The 19060-nt window shown below is 32.9% G+C and overlaps 1 protein-coding gene across 1 annotated transcript; it reads right to left on the minus strand.

The window, feature by feature from the left end:
* Positions 1-4512: 4512 nt before the first annotated feature.
* On the minus strand, positions 4513-18929 carry LOC146146750 (transmembrane protein adipocyte-associated 1 homolog). The gene is made up of 8 exons (XM_083387377.1): positions 18593-18929; positions 17918-18152; positions 17252-17404; positions 11054-11170; positions 10045-10108; positions 9402-9504; positions 7837-8017; positions 4513-7088 (listed from the first exon to the last, which is right to left on the minus strand). Exons 1-8 carry the CDS (start codon positions 18874-18876, stop codon positions 6924-6926), a joined length of 1302 nt encoding a protein of 433 aa, XP_083243503.1. The 5' UTR covers positions 18877-18929; the 3' UTR covers positions 4513-6923.
* Positions 18930-19060: the final 131 nt, after the last annotated feature.

Raw genomic sequence — 19060 nt, forward strand, 5'->3', positions numbered from 1 at the left:
CTCTAAAACATTTTGTTGTGATGTACTTACTTCTACATTCAGGTGTTGGCTGGGACCACTGTAAAGTGGAAGAATTGCAAGTTATGTTTGTTGCTCCAACTCTTTGGTATCCCTGGTTACAAGTGAAACTACATTGTGACATCATATTCATATTATTTGTGCAAGACATTGTTCCATCTGTGGGAGGTACAATTGTGGGGCAAGACTTGGCTGCAAAATTAAGTTATGGATTGATTTTAGGATTAACATGATTAACATACAAGTAGAAAGTAATCGCAAAACAATTAGTATGTTTTAGTCTTGATATGTTGTTGTAAATAAAGTGCTAAAAACAATGAAAATATTTTTTACAAAACAACTAAAACAAAGAAATCTCTCACCATCACATTTAGGCTTGCTTCCATTCAAAATCCAAGTATTGTTTGTGCTACAATTCAATGATTGAACACCAGCATTAAAAAACGATGCTGGGCACGAAAAGGTTGCTACTTGACGTGCACTGTCATTATTGTACGTCACAATCAATTCTGCTTCTCCTTCATTGGTTAAGTTATACTCCCCACAATATCCATATACTGAAAATTGATAAAAAATCTGAGTGAAATTTATTTCCTCATAAGCAGGGTCAGAGCACTCCGTGCTTAAATCTAAGATTTGCGCTTATTAATGTGTTAAGTGTTGAAGATAATTCATTGCAAAAGCCAAAATTTGTTTACATTTTTCTGTCATATTTATAATCCAAGTGTTTTATTTTATATCTTTTTCTCATAAGATAATGTTGGCATTGTTTATTTCCAATTCTAGGGTTAAAGAGGGATCTTATCAGATTGTAAAAATGTAAAATGACTGACATTGACTAGAATAGAAAAGCCAAAATATAACAAAATAAAAGTTAGAAAAAACAGTAAAAGAAAAAAATAATTTAAATTCCTTTGAAATATAATTTCTAAATTTCTTTGTAATAACCTGATTTAAAACAAAAAAAATATTTTGAGGATCAAAATATATACTTAATATATATAGTGAAGTTATAAATACTAGAAAAAAAATGAAATTTCATTGATAACATGTTGTGCCATAAAATATTTTATTTCTGATAAATTATATTTCATAGTTCTAATCAAAGTTATGAAATATTTATTGTCTAAAATAAGCATGTTAATTTTTTTTAATGGAATCATGGTTTCTACTATAATATTTTTTACAAAAAACCCAAGACAAAGAAATCTTCATTTTCTATTAAATAGGAAGGTTTGTATTAAATAATAGAACAGCTAATGAATCAATCTACCTAATGATATGTAATTGTAAATAAAGTGTTAAAAACAATGAAAATATTTTTTACAAAACAACTAAAACAAAGAAATCTCTCACGGTCACATTTAGGCTTGCTTCCATTCAAAATCCAAGTATGGTTTGTGCTACAATTCACTGATTGAACTCCAGCATTAAAAAACGATGCTGGGCACGAAAAGGTTGCTACTTGACGTGAGCTGTCATTATCGTACGTCACAATCAATTCTGCTTCTCCTTCATTGGTTAAGTTATACTCTCCACAATATCCATACACTGAAAATTTATAAAAAATCTGAGTGAAATTTATTTGTCTGGAAGCAGAATTAACATTCTGTGCTTAAATCTAAGACTTGCAATATTTTTATGTAGAGTGTTTTCTGAAAAAAAATTGCTTATTTTTGAGTTGTGTGCTTAGTTTGTCTTTGGCAGTTCTAAATTTTTAAATTAAGATCGTTGATAAAATCCTTACATAAACGTTTTCAGCAAATATTCACGGGTGTTAAACTACTACGTTATCATGGAGTAGTTGTTTTTTGTTCTTAGCAAATGGTAAACTTTTTTTAGGCAATATCATTGAAAACCAGTCTGTATTCTGTGGCAGGTGCACTCTAAAGAGTTTTTCAACGAGTTTTCTTTTTTTGCACAATTAAATTTTTCGACACATGAGTTCTATAGAAAACAGAAGGAAAAACACATTTTCGAAAATAGTCAACGTTTAGTATATTAAGAAGAACGCAGCATGTTTTAGGAACTTTATTTTAATTAGTTCTGGTACCCAGTAAACAAAAACCTTTGAATCCAAACTACCTAATCAGTCAACAATTTAAAAAAAACCTTTTTTGAACTTTTATGAATAAACCTCTAAATCAGCGGTTCCCAAACTTTAAAAAAAATTTGGCTGGTGGACCCATTACAATTATTTTGATATTTCGTAGCCCTATAAAAATGCAAGGGTCAGTTGACCCATGTTTTTTGTAGTACACTAGTGCAGTCACGATTCTTTCTAAATCTAACTCAACAACTTTCTAACTTATGCGAACGATTTGCTGATAGCAGTTAGTACAGCATATTAGATGCTTTATGATGTCACAATAGACATCAGAAAAAACGCTATATGATTGAATAATAAAGCACGTAACTAAAGACAATAATGATGACAGATAATGTTTAAAAACATTTGCTGAAGCCTAATGTTGAAATACTTTAAGACTAATTCTCCTTGCGGACCCTTTGAAACTGGTGTAAGGGCCCCATTTGGTCTGCGGACGCTTGCACCCCTTAGTTTGGTTATACGTTGATTTGAATTAATTCAGTATCCGGGTGAATAACCTCCTTTATTACAATTATACCCCCATATTTATTCTTTCTTGTAAATTTAATTTTGCCAACTCGTTTCTTGACTGTAAAAAAGGGCTGAAAAGCATTTTCATTATAAATTGATTATAATTGGTCTAGTTTGCCAATTTTAATGCTTTAACATTCGTACCATATGACAAAGGTGCCATATGACAAGGACTTGACTTGTTATTTATTCGAAATGACTTGACTGGGTCTTAAGTTTTTGGCACTGGTCTAGAATCGTAACACATTTTTAAACTGGGGTTTCTATTGTTAGCATTATTTGGGTTTGAGTGCGAAATAGCATTTGGATGGGTCAAGTATTATTTATTTACCCATATTTATTTCTTCGTGGCATTTTTAATTTTGACAACTTGTCTTGTGTGTAACTGTTGAAAAAAGTAGTAGGATTGTAGAATAGCGCCCAAGTTTTTTTCCAAATGACTTGACTGGGATTTAAGTAATTTTTAAAATGACTTGTTACCAACACTGCTAATTTTTCATCTTTTTCTATAAACATTTAACCAAAATACTTGGTGTCATACCTCGCAGTCCGTAACTCAAAAAACAAACTTAATCACTTACCGGTATTCAATAGTGTAAGTAGGTAGGAAGAATAGAAAAACTTCCTCATTTTAAACCGCCTATTTGACTTTTTGAAGCAAAATACGCGTTAAAACGTCTCATAGGGTTCAAAATGTTTCCAAAACAAATACTTTCAGCTGACAACTTTAATAATTTCATTTATTTTCGCGCTTAATAACCGTTTTATGGTTGAATGATTTTTGATTGTTTCGCAAATATTTCTGTTTTGATATGGAATTAACTCTATATTTTTTAATTTTTTTATTCAGCCAATTATGCCATATTAGCATGATCCGACACTTAGAGAGTGACCAATTAGATCTTTCTGCAGATTCAATTATAGTATTATTGATCAAACATTTACGCGAAATGTAAAACAGAAGTAAAGTCAATTTATGGGTCCCTGATTTAGGGACAGGGTGTTGGTTTGGATTGTGGAAAAAACTTTTGCAGTTCCACGGTCATATGAATTAAATTTGTTTTTGATGTAGTTTTCTGCTATGAAAGTTTGGTATAACTTTTAAATGTCGTTGTGTTTAGGCTTAGTTTTGTAAAATGTAAAAGATATTAAATTACACGTTTTAGCGTTTTCTGCAAATCTTGTGATGTGAAGGCGCAGACCCAATGCCACTTACCGTTTAGGAAAAAAATATTATATCTGTTTAAGCTACACTGTTTGTTTTTAAGAAGAGCCATTCAATACCTAGCCCAGGAATTTTCAATATCCGTTCATAGCAAGAGAGGATAATTGTTGTAATTAAGCCATTAAGTAATTTTAAGTTGCAAACAAAGGTTCTTTAAACATACAACCACATTCCGGAATGTAGCTGTACAGTAAAAAAGGCACGTTACAGCTTTTCGAGTCTCTAGCCAAGTCAAACTTACTCCTAAACAATAATATCCTTGTTTGAAGCACAAAAACAACAAAGAGCTTTGTGCAATTCTAAGTAGGAGGTCTAGCCTGAACTAAATTACTATGACGGCCTATTTTTAAAGGTAGGGCTATTTTTCCGGCTCGTTCGGGTACGCATACAGCCATTGGTCATAATACATCGTTTTTAACTACTTTGTTGTCAGGATAAATTGCCTCTTCCTTAAAAACTTTGTTAATAACGTTTCGTTTTCAGACTGCTGAATCCTATATTTTAATGCAGGTACACTATAAACGTTTTTTTGTCAAACTTGGTATTATCTTTTTGTCATATTCGGTTAAATCACAATTCACACTAAATCTAAAACTTAAACATAAGAAAGGTGGACATTCAGACAAAAAAGGCAGCTTTTTTGGTACAATTTCAATTTATTGATACGAGCTTAAGTTCATACGAAATATAACGCTTACGCTTTAACACTTCGGGCTTAAAAAACGCAATTGCTACCAAACACCGCTTCAAAGCAAGAAAACAAACACAGACATGTTATCGACGAGATTGTCAGTTGCTCCACATCCGAAAATAACAAAGAGAAAAGTCAGTCATAGTTTGTTTGGCGTTAAGAAGCTAAGGTAAGATGTGAAATTACTTTTTTCTGCAAGGAGTTCATACCAGCTAAATTTGCTGCGTTGGATGGCTTACCATTGCTTACTACTAACATTTAGTTTGGCATCCAACCGATATCATCCTAGGAAATATCCAAATAATAAACAAAACAAAAAACACTTTTTAGAACAATTCTTTGTAAACACTTGGGTTAAATATTATGAACATTAATGTTGCATTAAAAATACAGCACAGAATGTCCTGTTAAGTTCTAGAGTTGACTAACGTCACTATTTCCAGTTTACGTCATTACGTCGGATAAGGTAAGCGTCATTTTCACAACAAATGACGTCATAATTTAAAAGGTGGAACTGCATTTTGCCTTTGTGTTGAACGAGCCAATGTTTTGCAAATGCACAACAAGTGAACAGGGTTAGGCTTCTGCGAGTTTTGGACGGGAAAAGATGCGACACATTTAATGCATAGCAACGCGCAGTTGCAAAATATGAAACTTAAAATGCAAAAGAAATATAAAAAAACACAGCGAACAGTGCCAATGAGCTGGCTACTACACGGCTTTCACACAATATTACATAATTTCTCATACAGGCTGCGATGGTCAACCAAGTATACCCACTAGGGACGTCCGATACCCGATATCAAGTGGTAGTATCGGTACTCGTCCGATACTAGGGTGGTATCGGTGCCGATCCGATACCGAATTATTATAAGAATTTCAGGCATGAAGTGCGATTCAATACAGCGATTATATTGTAAAAGGTAAACTTATCAAATAAAAGTAGGCTAGCAATTAAACATAACTAAACTATTTTTTTTTTTTTTTTTAATGTTTAGGTATATTTATGACGTCATTCGGTGTCGGATCGGATCATGAGACTTTGTCCAAAATATCGAGGATCAGTATCCGAGTAAAATGTCAAGTAAAAAAAAAGAAAAAAAAGAAAAAAAAAGAAAAAATAGAATTTTTGTGAAACAGGCTTTTAAAAAGAAAAAAAGAAATTAAAATTACATAAACCTAAGTAATCTGATGAGTTTACAATAGTTTGGCCTAATTTTTGTATAACAGGTTTCTGATTTTAAAACAGAATTTTTCGCACCTTTAAAGGTTAAAAAAATCTTCTGCTTTTAAAACTAAAAAAAAAACTTGGCGTACAGTAAGAATTTATCAATGCGACTTGGAAAAAAAGAAAGAAAAATAAAGATTGTACAGCGCATAGGAATATTCGGATGATGAAAAAAAAATAAAGCGCAGCTCTCACGAAAGTTAAAATAATAGCTGGTTTTAAGGTGAATGTTCTTCAACCTTTTTTACATTTGCAAAACAACAAATACAGCAAAAGCACATTTAAGGCAACGGTTATATACGCTGGACGAATGTGAGTGGCGACCTACAATACGTTATACCGAGCACTTTCATGCGTTTATATATGAGTAACACGTGTAAACTATACTGTTGCTGCCAAGTATTGTATCAATTATAAACTTGATCCGACAAAATATTTTTATTAATAAATGTACCTTAAAACGCTTTTCATTTTGTGTGCAGTAACGGCAATTATAAAGCTTTTTAGCTTCCTTATGACAGTCACCCTGGTAAATATTTTTTTTCTCGTCTTGTATTGTTTGTCTGCTAAATAGTTTTTCGCCTAGTAGCAAGTTCGTTGCCCAGATGAAGATTTTCCGTAAAGGTGATCGAAACGTCGGTACATTTATTAATTAAAAAAATATTTGTCGGAAGAACAATTTTATAATTGATAAATACGTTTTATTGTAGTTGCATCAATACATATTGGACAATAAGACGACCAAATGTATATTGATTTTTTGTTGGGACGCCGGCTGCAGTAGTTCACATAGTTTATTGAGATTGGTTCTGAGCAAGACTTCTCCAAAAAGTAAGAAAATTGCGGAGGCAATATGATGTCATGGGTTAAATTAACTAAATTCAAACTCATTTATACTTTCGAGGCTTTTTGTACAAAGAATGTTTCGAAGTAAAACTTTTGCCGCTGCTATTCTAGGTTTAACCTCGCGCAATAGCCCAGCAAAGCGGGCACGAAGGTTCCAGTGGAGCTATAGCAGTTAGCTGTGAAAGAAGCTGTGTGTGCTAATCACTTTTAGGAAACTTTTGCCGCCGCTATTTTAGGTTTAACCTCGCACGATAGCCCAGCAAAGCGGGCACGAAGGTTACAATGGTGGTGGCGGTTAGCTGTGAAAGAAGCTGTGTGTGCTGTCCACGCTGGCCGATGTAATCTCGTCAGATCCGAGCGTGAAATCGTGCAAAGGTTCCTCGATGTGGCCGTTCGGAACTTGGTATCCCCGGTCCTCGCTGTGATCGAACACTAGGATTCCGCTCATAGTTGAATCGACCTGGGTTATTAGCAGTAAGTGTTGTAAACAAATGATTTGAGTTATTAGCAGTAAGCTTAACAAGTCATTTGAAAATGACTGAACAAAAAAAAAGAAAACCTACCAACTTACAGGGGTTTATTGAAGTTTAATCATTAAATTTATTAAATTAATATATTAAAAAATAAATTGATTTAATTAATTAATCAATACATTATTAGATTAATGTATTCTCAATAATAAACGATTAAGGATATAAATCCGCGTAAAGCCAACTAGTGTTGTAAAAAAAGTTATTTGAGTTAGAAGCAGTGTTGTAAACACGTCATTTTGCAATCACTGAACAAACAGAAAAGACAACGTACTAACTTATGGGGTTTATTGAAGTTTAAACCAGGGCTGCAGGGCCGGAGTTGGACACGGGACTCGAGTGAGACAACGTAAAACTACTCGAGTCCCAAGTGCGCAGTACAATATTTTTCAAATTCGCATATTTAGCCGGAGTCGGACCTGTTTTTTTTTTCCCGACTCCATGATTTCAACATTAAACTTATACAATTAAATGTATTCTCATTAATTATATTCGCGTTAGGCGTGTTTCTTAATCACATGATATGCTATGAAAAAACGTCGTATGCTACAGGTCTATACGATTAAATATTTTCAATATTTGATTTCCGGCGATGATTATGCTCGTTGTCTGGTACAGTTTTTTAAGAAAAATATAAAAATTGAGAATAGAAAAGAAAAAACAAACTAAATCACTCACGTTGCCCCCACTAGTGGCCATATCAAAGTCAGTGACGTCATTAGTGGATTCGTCGACGTGCGTTGCGTAAGAGAAGAGCATGCTGCTGGGCTGGGCCGTACCGAAGTAAGAAGACAAGAAAGTCCAGTAGACCAGTGGTCCGAAGAGAGTGAAGTAGGCCAGCGAGTAGATGTCCAGGATGCTAAAAATGAACAAGTGGTCAGTTTGGTATGTGGTCAGTTTGGTAGGTCGTCAGTTTGGTAGGAGGTCAGTTGGGTGAGCGGTCAGTTGGTAGATAGTCAGTTTCCACGTGGTCAATAGGACAGATGCTAACTGATAAGTTTCGGCAGCTAGTCAGTTAAACCAAACCTATTAAGTTGTGGAGGTGTTGGTTTTGGTAAATGGTCAGTTGAAATGTGGTTAGTTTGTTACGTGGTCAATAAGACAGGTGGTCATTTTCTCAGAGGGGCAAGTGGCAAGTATAAAGAACACTTGGACAGTTAAAATCAAACGTATATATTTAGATAGATGGTAAGTTCAAATAGTTGTCAATGTGGATAATTACCAGCTTTGGGGGATAAAAAAGTTTTTTCTTGTTACAACCGTTGAAAACATATTGCGTCTGTCGAAAACATTATTTCGTCTAAGTTTCCATTAGAAGCGTGTGTTTACCAAGCAGACTAATCTTTTACACGAACTTTTTCCAAAAACATGACAACCAGCCACGTAAGCGGTTATAAACAACAGACGTAGCATGGCCTCTCTATCAAGACGAACCATAACACCAGAATGACACGGATGTGGCGTAATCAGACAGGGTAAGTCCCACATTACACCGGTTTTGTGTTTTCCTGTGCTGCTAATCAACACCTGTTATACAACCAGAGGTGGCCATTGGCCAACCATTTAGAGGCCAAGAGTCACATTTCTTTTTTTACTAGATACCCTAATTCTATTCAGCGCAAAAGCGCTATGTGTGCGGCATGCTATTCTATGTGACTAATAAAGTCTACTAAGTGTAAATATATATAAAATAGGTTTTGATATATATGCGAATCTCTTTTATGAGTCTAATGCCTCACGTACTATTTTTAATCAAAAGTTTTGCCAGTTTAAACCGAAAAGACGTATTTTTCTACGCATATCGCGGTTAGACTGGATTCAGCTGCACATTTGCGCACGAGCTGTCTCAAAAACAATACCATTTTGGGTTGTGCAGGCCTGTTATATATAAACGTGAAACAGGGCTAGAAGATTGTACACATCTTTATGAGCTTTTTACTTAAATTTAAGGCCAAATCTTTTGTCAGGATACTTAAAACCAAGTTTTATTAAAGGCACAATTCATTTCTGACTACACGTGTAAACGGATTGGGTGTTTGTCCTATAAATAAAAGCAACTGCTTCTAACTGTGCTACACTGCTACAAGCGCAAACTCGTTTCAAATAAAGACGTTGTTTCTAAACCCATCCTAAACATGGTTTATAGCAGATATACATAGCCAACCAAACCAGTATGGTCTCGGATGTTAGATATTTGCACAAGGCCTAAATTCTTCGGTGTGAAGGAATTATGATGAACTCACCATAAACCGATCCAATTCCAGTAGAGGAACAAGCCTGATCCGATAGTAGCAATCATGTTTAAGAAGGCCATGAAAGCAACGTACACATAAAAGGACTTGCGAGCTGCAAAATAAACAAAACTATTTTTGACAGAAAAAATGTCAGTATTATTACATCTGGATACTGGCTTTAAATGGTATTTCGGAAACAAGGTCTGCTGGTATTACCATTTATTTCATTTTTACCTTGTTCTCTAAATAACATGAGAAATGTATTTCAAGTAATAATCGTTCAGCTAGCCTTCAACACATCATTGGAGTGTAAAAAATATAAAATTTGTTGATATTTAAAATGTGAATAGAAATATTCTTTATATATAATATATATACTGTTACTAAAACATTAGGCAAAATATTTTTAAAAAGTGCAAATTATTTACAAGAATCATTAGAAAACAGTGCTTTACATTTACATAGTTTTATATTATAAATATTTTTACAATATATTTGTAAGGAAATTTAAGACCAATAAAGGCAGGAATAAACTATTTTTGGTGACAAATGTTGTAATTGTTCAGTGTGATGAGAAACACAACAATGAACTATATGGCACTTTAACTTTATATGGAAAATAAGCATGGCCTCTACAAACTAGTGTACTTACATGGAACGGAAAGAAACTTTTGCAGCCAGCGAAAGAACGGTAGCGATCCAATAAAGCAGTACAACTGAAAAATAACGAAAGTAAACGTAGTTAAACATGTCCTTAGGTCAACAAGCTAAAAGTTGTCAAGCATTCTAATCACATGTGTTGGTAAACAACTGATGTGCTTCAGTACCCGATGCCAAATGATAGTACCGCTACCCATCCGATAGTAGGGTCGTATTGGTGCAGATCAACTAATATACAAATTTTAGCCATGATTTTGAAAACAACAAAGCAATTCTGTTTTGACATATTCATTCATTAAAAAATAGTAGGTTACAAATGAAGGTAACAAAACTTATTATCGCTAAAGCAACTTTTGGTTTAATAACCTGGTTAAAAAATCCCTTTAAACGTTTTCGTGAAAACAACAAAATAAAAGTAGTTTAATATGTGTATAAAAATCCCTTTAAACGTTTTTTTGAAAAAAAAGGAGTTTGATACTTCGATATGTATACAAGACAACATGCTTCAGAGATAAAAAAATGTTTGGCAAAATAGCAGGCAAACCTTCTAGTGATGAGTTCAAACTTATTGTTTTAAATTTTAACACTGATTACCAATAGCACAAGCTGTGAAATTTATGCTTGAATAATGTTACACATAAAACAGTAATCTTGCTTAATATGTTTAGCTGTTTTTTGTGAAAAAGTAAATATGGAAAGCTTACACAAAATTATTTTTTTTTTTTCAATAGGAAGTAGTAAGAATCCTTTTCAATTTCAGGGTTAAATTTGCCACTTCATTGCAAGAATTGAATATCTAGCATGATAAAGGTGGTGAACTTATGAGTTTACCCTTGTGTTAATTGTGTCTATTCCTCTTAAAAAAATTATAAATTGCCAATCACCAACTAAGACAAATGTCGCTTGTCATAAACCAATAGACTGGTAATTGCGATTAATTTAACAATATAATTAAATTTAACAACATGTTTCAGTAATGATGTTCATAATGTTAAACTTACTATGAAAAATAGTATTGATGTTATAAAACAGAACAAGGTTCCCCCGTGCCCATAAACAGACCACTCATCGCCTTCAACTTGAAATCTTTCGTCCATTTTTACCATTTCAAGAGTACCCTTAAAAATAAACAGATGAGAAGTTAGATAAGTAGGGATGTCACATTAACATGAACTTTGACAATCTTGTGTTAACCATTATTATTTTTTTTATTAATTTACCACCACCACAAACAATAATACATGCCAATCAAATGCACATCAAAATGTTAAACCTAAGATCTTCATGGGTACATTATGCACAGATTTGTAATGTGGCTTGATAACGAATTGCAAAGCCAAAGTACTCAAAAGCATGTTACTCAACCTTTTTGGCTTTGCAATTCATTATTAAGATTTTCATAATATTTTTGACAGCATGACTAAACATACACTGATGTTTATCTAACTTTCCATATTCATATGTCAAAAGTTATAAACCACCATCACAAATTGAGTCGCACTTTAATTAAACAAATGTGTGTAGAAGCAGACTACCAGAAAGTTCTGTTTAACAGTCATACATAATGGGCTACTGGAAGTTTTGTGTCTGGAAGTCTGGAAAGCCAAAACACACAGCAACTTTATTACAGTTTAAAATAACACAAATAAATGATTTAATGGTGAAAATAACGGCCCAGATAGACGTAAAAAGCGACATGTTTTATTGTTCAAACGTTTCGGCAAATGCTCATGCCATTATCAGTGATATGAAGGTTCTTCATATAAATACCGTAATGGTTGCCTATGTACTTTGGAACACTATAACGGATCTGTTCATAAGTTTAATGGTGAAAATAATGGCCCAGATAGACGTAAAAAGCAACATGCTTTATTGTTCAAACGTTTCTGCAAAAGGCATGAGCATTTTTATAGTATTACAAATAAATGAGTATTTTTAAATATTAGAATTATGAAGTTTGGACATTATATACAAAAAATCTGTTTATTTCCTTGACTGCAGTTAGAAAGTTGTATATATATATATATATATATGTATATATATATATATATATATACAAAACAATATCCAAATCAAGCATGATGTCTGACAGTGTTGTACATAAGTTGTTTCAAAACATTCCTGCATTTAACAGTTGATAAAAGAAACAAATTTTAGTGAAATGTATTCCATTTATAGAGGACTTGAATTTCAGTTAATCAAGTTAGAAATGATTAGATAGATAGATAGATAGATTTAAATTTATTTCGGAACAACGGTACCATGCATGCAAAATTTGAAATAATAAAGAAGCGTCCGTAGTTCCCAGGGGGCGGCGAAAGACTGTTAAGTCATCTAGTCAGCTGCCCCCTGGCTGTGATTCAATTCAAGTTCATTATTTTTTCATATAAAAGAAAGCAATACGAATTAAGATAGGCTACAACAAAAAGGCTATTCGAAAATACAAAACCAAATACATTATATTAAACACAATTAGCTTTACATTTGAAAACTTATTAAACATTTTACTGTTACGCAGCGAGCCTACTGTGGAAAGATAGTTAAATAGATGTGAAACTGTTTCGGCACAACAGTATATAGGCCTATATGCAAAAACTAAAAAAACCGTCCGTAGATTTCAGGGAACGGCTAAGTAATTTTACAAGAAAAAAAAGAAAATGAAAATGAAAACGAAACATGATACTTTACAAAAAGAACTATTCGTAAGTACATCCAGAACAGAAATGACAAAACAAAATACATTATATTAAACACAATAAGCGTTAAGTTTGAAAACCTATTTAAACACTTTACTGGTACGCCGCCGAGCCCACAGCGAATAGATAGATAAGTAGATTTTAAATCTTTTGGAACAACGGTATATAGGCCTATATGCAAACACCAAAAAAAAAAAAAAAAAAAAAAGAGTCCGTAGACCACAGGGAACGGCTAAGCATATTTACAAGGAAAAAGAAAAGTAAACGAAACAAGATATATTACAAAAAGAACTGTTCGTAAGTACATGATTAACCGAAAATCTAAAACAAAATACATTATATTAGACACAATTAGAGTTACATTTGGAAACTTAGTTGACAGTTTACTTCTAAGCCGGCGCCCCCATTGTAAATAAAGGCTATGACTTATAATAATCATTGATGCAGAACTGATTGCACGCTGTATTTTTTATCTAAAATTTCAACTCGTGTTTTTTTTCTTATCTAAAATACTTCATTATTACCCCTGTTTCGCAGATTAGCCAATTTTACCTTTTTAATTGCCTAGGGTTTGTTTTGATTTTGTGTTTACGTTCCCTCGTGGTAAAAGTTCAACAACATTAGTTTAATTGCCTTAACAAATGACTTGTATGGTAATAGTTTAATATTTATATCTAAATTCTCCCAATATTTTGGCCCTAAAAATCCTATGGTTTTTCTTCCTGAGTTGGTGGAGGCGCCGACTTGAAAATAGTTTTGTTTATCCCGCAGCCTTGTATTATGGGAATGTAAGTTTTCTAGGGGGGCCATCAAATTTGCCAATGTTTCTGGTAATTTGTTGTTTTTAAAGTTATGAATTATTTGCAATATTTCCAATTTGGTTAGGTCGTGCAATTTTAAAATTGAGTGGTTATGATATAATGGAAGTAATCTTGTTTTAGGAGGGGTGCCGCTTAAAATTTGGATTGCCCTATTCTGTAGTACTTCAAGATGTTTTAATTTAGTTGGATAAGCTCTACCCCAGGTTACAACACAATATCGAAGATGAGTATTGATTAAGCTATAATACAAAAGGCGAAGTGCATGAGTGTCCAAATAGTATTTCATTTTTGATAAGAGTCCAATTCCCCTAGATATCTTTTGTTCAATCATTTTAATATGAGGTATCCATGACAATTTATCATCTATGATGAGGCCTAAATATTTCGCTGAATTTACCTGTTTCAGTTTATTATCCCTTATTTTAATACTGAATTGATTTTCTATTTCCAAATTTGAATTGGTTACCAAGTAATGTGTTTTAGAATGATTAATTGATAATTTATTAGCCCGAAACCAGTGGTCAATTTTTTCTATATCTATTTGAATTATTTTTTGAAGCTGTTTTATGTCTTTGTTAGAAGAGTAAATGACAGTATCATCTGCGTATAAACTACAATTTATATTTGAGTTTATTGGTAAGTCATTAATGTAAATTTGAAACAGGAGAGGTGCTAATATACAACCTTGTGGGACACCGCATACAGGCATCGACGGATTAGAAAGAGTTTTTCCTACTTTTGTACTATGCTTCCTTTGCCTTAAAAATTTTTCTATTAGTTTCAAGGGTGGGCCTCTGATACCATAATGATTTAGTTTTTTAAGTAATATTTGGTTGTCTATGGTATCAAAGGCCTTGGCTAAATCAAGAAAAACTACACAACTATATCTGTGGTTTTCTTGGTTATTTAATAGGTTTTCATATAATTCTGTTGTGGCAAGTGAGGTTGAGTGATATTTCCTAAATCCGTGTTGATGTTTACTAATAGTTTTATGTTTTACAAAAAATTTTAGAAGTTGATGGTGCATTACTTTTTCAAATATTTTTCCAAAAATAGGTGTAACCGCTATTGGCCTATAGTCATTAGGTGTTATTGGTCTACTTAATTTTGGTATGGGTGTTATATGTGCCTCTTTGAGGCATTCTGGAAATTCTGAATTCGCTATGCATGAGTTGTAAATTTGTGTTAAGATTGGCGACAAAACTTGTGATGCCATTTGTATGTATTTTATTGGAATATTGTGTGGGCCACTAGATTGCCTTATACGTAAACTTTTGATGTATTTTTTAATTTCAAATTCTGTGGCTGGTGAAAAAAAGAATGAGTCTGTTGTGGAGTTTATTTTACCAAGGTATTCATGATATTTGTGATTTGCGGTTGGGATTTGATTAGCCATTGTAGTTCCTATGTTTATGAAATGTCTGTTTAATGTTTCAGCTATTTCATGTTGGCATGTTAATTCCCTATTGTCAATTGTTAATTTTTCTATAACGTGTTTTGGTTGGATGTTATTTTGTATTGATTTTATTATTTTCCATGTGTCACAAGAGCTTCTGCTGTTTTTTAGCTGGTTTTGGAAGTACATCTGTTTGGCTTTTTTTTTTACCCTCGTAAGTAGATTGTTGTATTTTTTGAAAGCTAGAATTTTTGTTGCATCATTTGTTTTATAGCAATTTCGAAACTTCCTATTTTTTACTTTAATTGATTTTAAAATTGCTTTGGATATCCAGGGTTTTGTTGCTAATTTCCTTTCCTTTCTAGTCATTGAGCGCAAAGGCGCATGTTTATTTAATATCGCTGTAAAAATGTTAATCAGCTTTTCAAATTGTTTATTGTTTGTAGCTTCCGTGTTATCTCCAGTATAAAGATTGTTTTCTAAATCAGCTAAAAATTGCTCTTTGTTAAATTTCGATGTATCGCGTATATGGTATGAGATTTTCCTTTTGTCAACAAATTCAGTTGTATAAACTAACAGAAATACTGGTAAGTGATCAGACATGTTGTAATCTATTATCCCAGGGGTTATATGATTTAGTATAGAATTTGAATAAAAATGGTCCAGTAGTGAGTTTTTGCTATGTGGTTCAAAGTGTGTTGCCTTGTTTATATAAATATTTGTCCCTGTACTTAAAACATTAGTTGTGTAGGTTTCTATTTTTCTGCTTGACTTCTTTAAAAGGTTTATATTAAAGTCGCCACCTATAATATAGTCGCTTTTTTCGTTTTGAAGCGTTTCTAAATTAATAACAAATTTTTCCTCAAACTCATGGAATTTATCTCCAGGATGCCTGTATACGACTCCCACAATAGTTTTCATTGATTCCTTATTGGTTAGTTCAAACCACAAGTTTTCACAGTGGCTTTCTTTGTCTATTGTAATTTGTAGGTCTGGCCTTGTTGTTACTTGGTAACCTGAATCAATGTAAGCAGCTACCCCTCCCGATTTGGTTGGGGAATCCACATGTATAAAGTTATATCCGTTTATGTAATTGTCAAAAGGAATGCTTTCTTGTGTAATTTTGGTTTCTGACACTAATATTATGTTGGGTTTTTTATGTAGCAAATTTAACATCTCCTCCAGGCGATGTTTATTCTTTGCAAGGCTTCGAATATTAATATGTATTATAAAAAAAGTATCCTTTTTATTTTGCTTTTTCAAAAGACTATTTAGTGATTTGTCATTATAATATGTACATTTATCAATATTTTCATAAAATATGTTTTTTGTATTAGTTTCTTGTGTATATTTGTTGGTAGTCATCATCAATATTTAAACAATAAATAGCTATTTACAATATTTACAAACAATATATACATTACACTGTTTCTTCGTATATTTTGGCAATCTCAATCCAGTCGATATCCAATTGAGTTTGTAATAAGTCCTCTGGGGAATCAATCCTGAACCATTTTTCGCCAACTTTAGCCATTATTGCTCCATTCGAAGAACCTGTTGCTTCTATATCAGGTAAGCTTTTTAAGTAGTACATCAATTTGTGCCGGGTGTAGGTCAAGTCTTCGTTAATGTAGATTTTTTTTGATGCCAGTGCCCTTCTTTTTTGCATGAACTGTTGTCGTTTTTTGTATGATACAAATCTTGCTATTATTGGGCGATGTTTGTTTAGCTTCTTTTTGCCAATTCTATGTGCCCTTTGTATGTCCTGTTCGATAAGTGCAATATTTAAGTCTTTTGCTACCTTAAAAAGTTCCTTCTCCCCATCATCGTCCTGTCCGTCAGCCTCTGGAACACCATAGATTCGAATGTTTTCCCGTCTTCCATATTGTTCTAATTTGTCCATTTTGTATTTTGTTGTGTGTATTTCCATCTTTAGTTTTTTATTTTCGTCCTTTAATATTTGGATTTCTTCCCTTGATGCTTGCAGTTCATTTTTTATTAGAATTACCTCGTTTTTTGTTTCCAATGTTTCTTCTTTGATTTCTGTTATTGTTTCTTTAATACACTGAAGTGTTTCCATTGAAGTTTTCATTTCTTTCAGGTCATGTTGTATAGATTTTAAAATAGTCTCATATGAGGGCATTTTTAGGATAAATTTAATCAAGTCCTATCAACAGACCCTTAATTCGAATGAATAAGTTCAAGTCAAGTAATTTGCAAATAGTGAATTCATTGCAACACTGTTGTCTGGTCAAATATTTATACAACACACAAAAACTTGTCTACCTGCATGATGGAATAGAGTAGAGCCAATGTTGTTGTGACAAAAAGGACTCTCTTTATGCTGCTTTTGCTGTCCAAGTGACCAAAAGCAACCCCAAACACGAGTACACTGAGTTCAGAAACTAGAAGGAAGAAACGAAGAATCACCCAAAGAATCTGTGAAAATATATATCATAAAACATTTAGGGCGAATATTTGTTTAACAAATAGTTGTTTTTTGCCAGTAAGAGTATCAGTGCCGGTAATGAACTTAATAACAAATTATGACATCATTTACAGAGTGGGCAATGTTGCTTATATCAGAAGGATAATTTTAAAAACAAATAGAAAAAGTTTAAATTCTGCATATGTTGGAAAATTTTCTCGGCTTTAACGTACATTAAAATGCCAGTTCGCAAACCTGAAAAAGTTAAATTTAAACAGAATATATACAACTGTATTAGGCATATTTTGCATGTTTATACAACTCAGACAATTTTCAAAAAATAGTTTAGTCATGTTGATTCCAAGGTACAGATAAACTGTTCCTTATCGGAAATTAAGTAAGACAAACACTTTTTACATTTACTAAGGAAAATTAAAAAATAAAGTTTCTCATCATTTGATATAAACATTTTATTTTTAAACAACGTTTAACTAATTTGATTGCGTGTGTCAAATGCCTTATACCTTATTTGCTTCACTTCCGTTTTGGGTTGCAACGTCAACCGTCATAGAAACAATACATCGGATTACAGCGAGGAAAGCGCTGACGGCAACCAAAGTGAAATAAGTGACGAAAATAGGACTTCCTCCGCTTCCAATTCCAGACAGAATTCGGTGCCAGACGCGCCTCAAACGGTAGGCCACAAAAATCAGGAAAAGTACGTTCGGAACAAATAAGACTAAGTCCCAGATACGCACCCTGCAAAAACAAATTTAGTAAAAAAGGTTGTTTAAATTTAGTAAACTAAGTTGGACAGCAATCTGTCAGAAGTAAACGATACAAGATAATAGAAATCACAACAAAAGACCTAGCATATCACAAAATAGGAAATCGAAAAATTACAAATCACTATCGAAAAAAAGACACAGCATACTGTTCAAAGTTTTCCAAGCTGTATAAATGAAAAAATAAGTGTTTTTTGTCAGTCATGTAAATATCGACAAAAAATAATTCAATGAAATGAGTCCAGCATTTAAACTCAATGATTTGAGTCAAGTCAAAACTTAAGTTAATTTATTGACTTGGTTTAGAACACTGTTAATCTATAAGCAAAAAAATTGTATACACAAAAATAGCATTTTCAAAATAAACCTTTTTTATAAAATAAAAAAAAACTAATTATTGAACTTTAAGCTTACTTAGAGGCCCCAATGTCTTCATACAAAATCCAAAGGCACTTGCTCTCAGTTGTATTCGTAACATTCTGCAGAGTAACTTGGGTTGCAGGGGCACTTGTCCAAGCTGCTGTACTCGCGTTTGTAATCACGGGAAAACTTGTCTGGTTTGTCACAACTTCAGGTGTAGTGTACAAGGGTGTTGTCACTGTTGATGTTGTACTTGACGGAATTGTTGTGTTGGTGACATTGCTTGCGTTTGGTGTAACAAAAGAACTTGTAAAGGATGATGCTGTGGCGTTGTTCATTTAATTTATCCTATGCTGACAAAAATTTGAAGTCTATACTGTTGATTTCTAACCTGCTTAGGAAAATATTAATATTTTCTTGTTTACCAAACTACAATTATTTTATTTAAAGATTACAGAACAACATTCTGAGTTAATATCGTCCCAGTCTAGGTTTCATGGCTACGTGATAGTTAAGAAAATT

The sequence above is a fragment of the Ascidiella aspersa genome, chromosome 4 (assembly GCF_963924565.1).
Source record: "Ascidiella aspersa chromosome 4, kaAscAspe10.2, whole genome shotgun sequence".
Taxonomy (NCBI): domain Eukaryota; kingdom Metazoa; phylum Chordata; class Ascidiacea; order Phlebobranchia; family Ascidiidae; genus Ascidiella; species Ascidiella aspersa.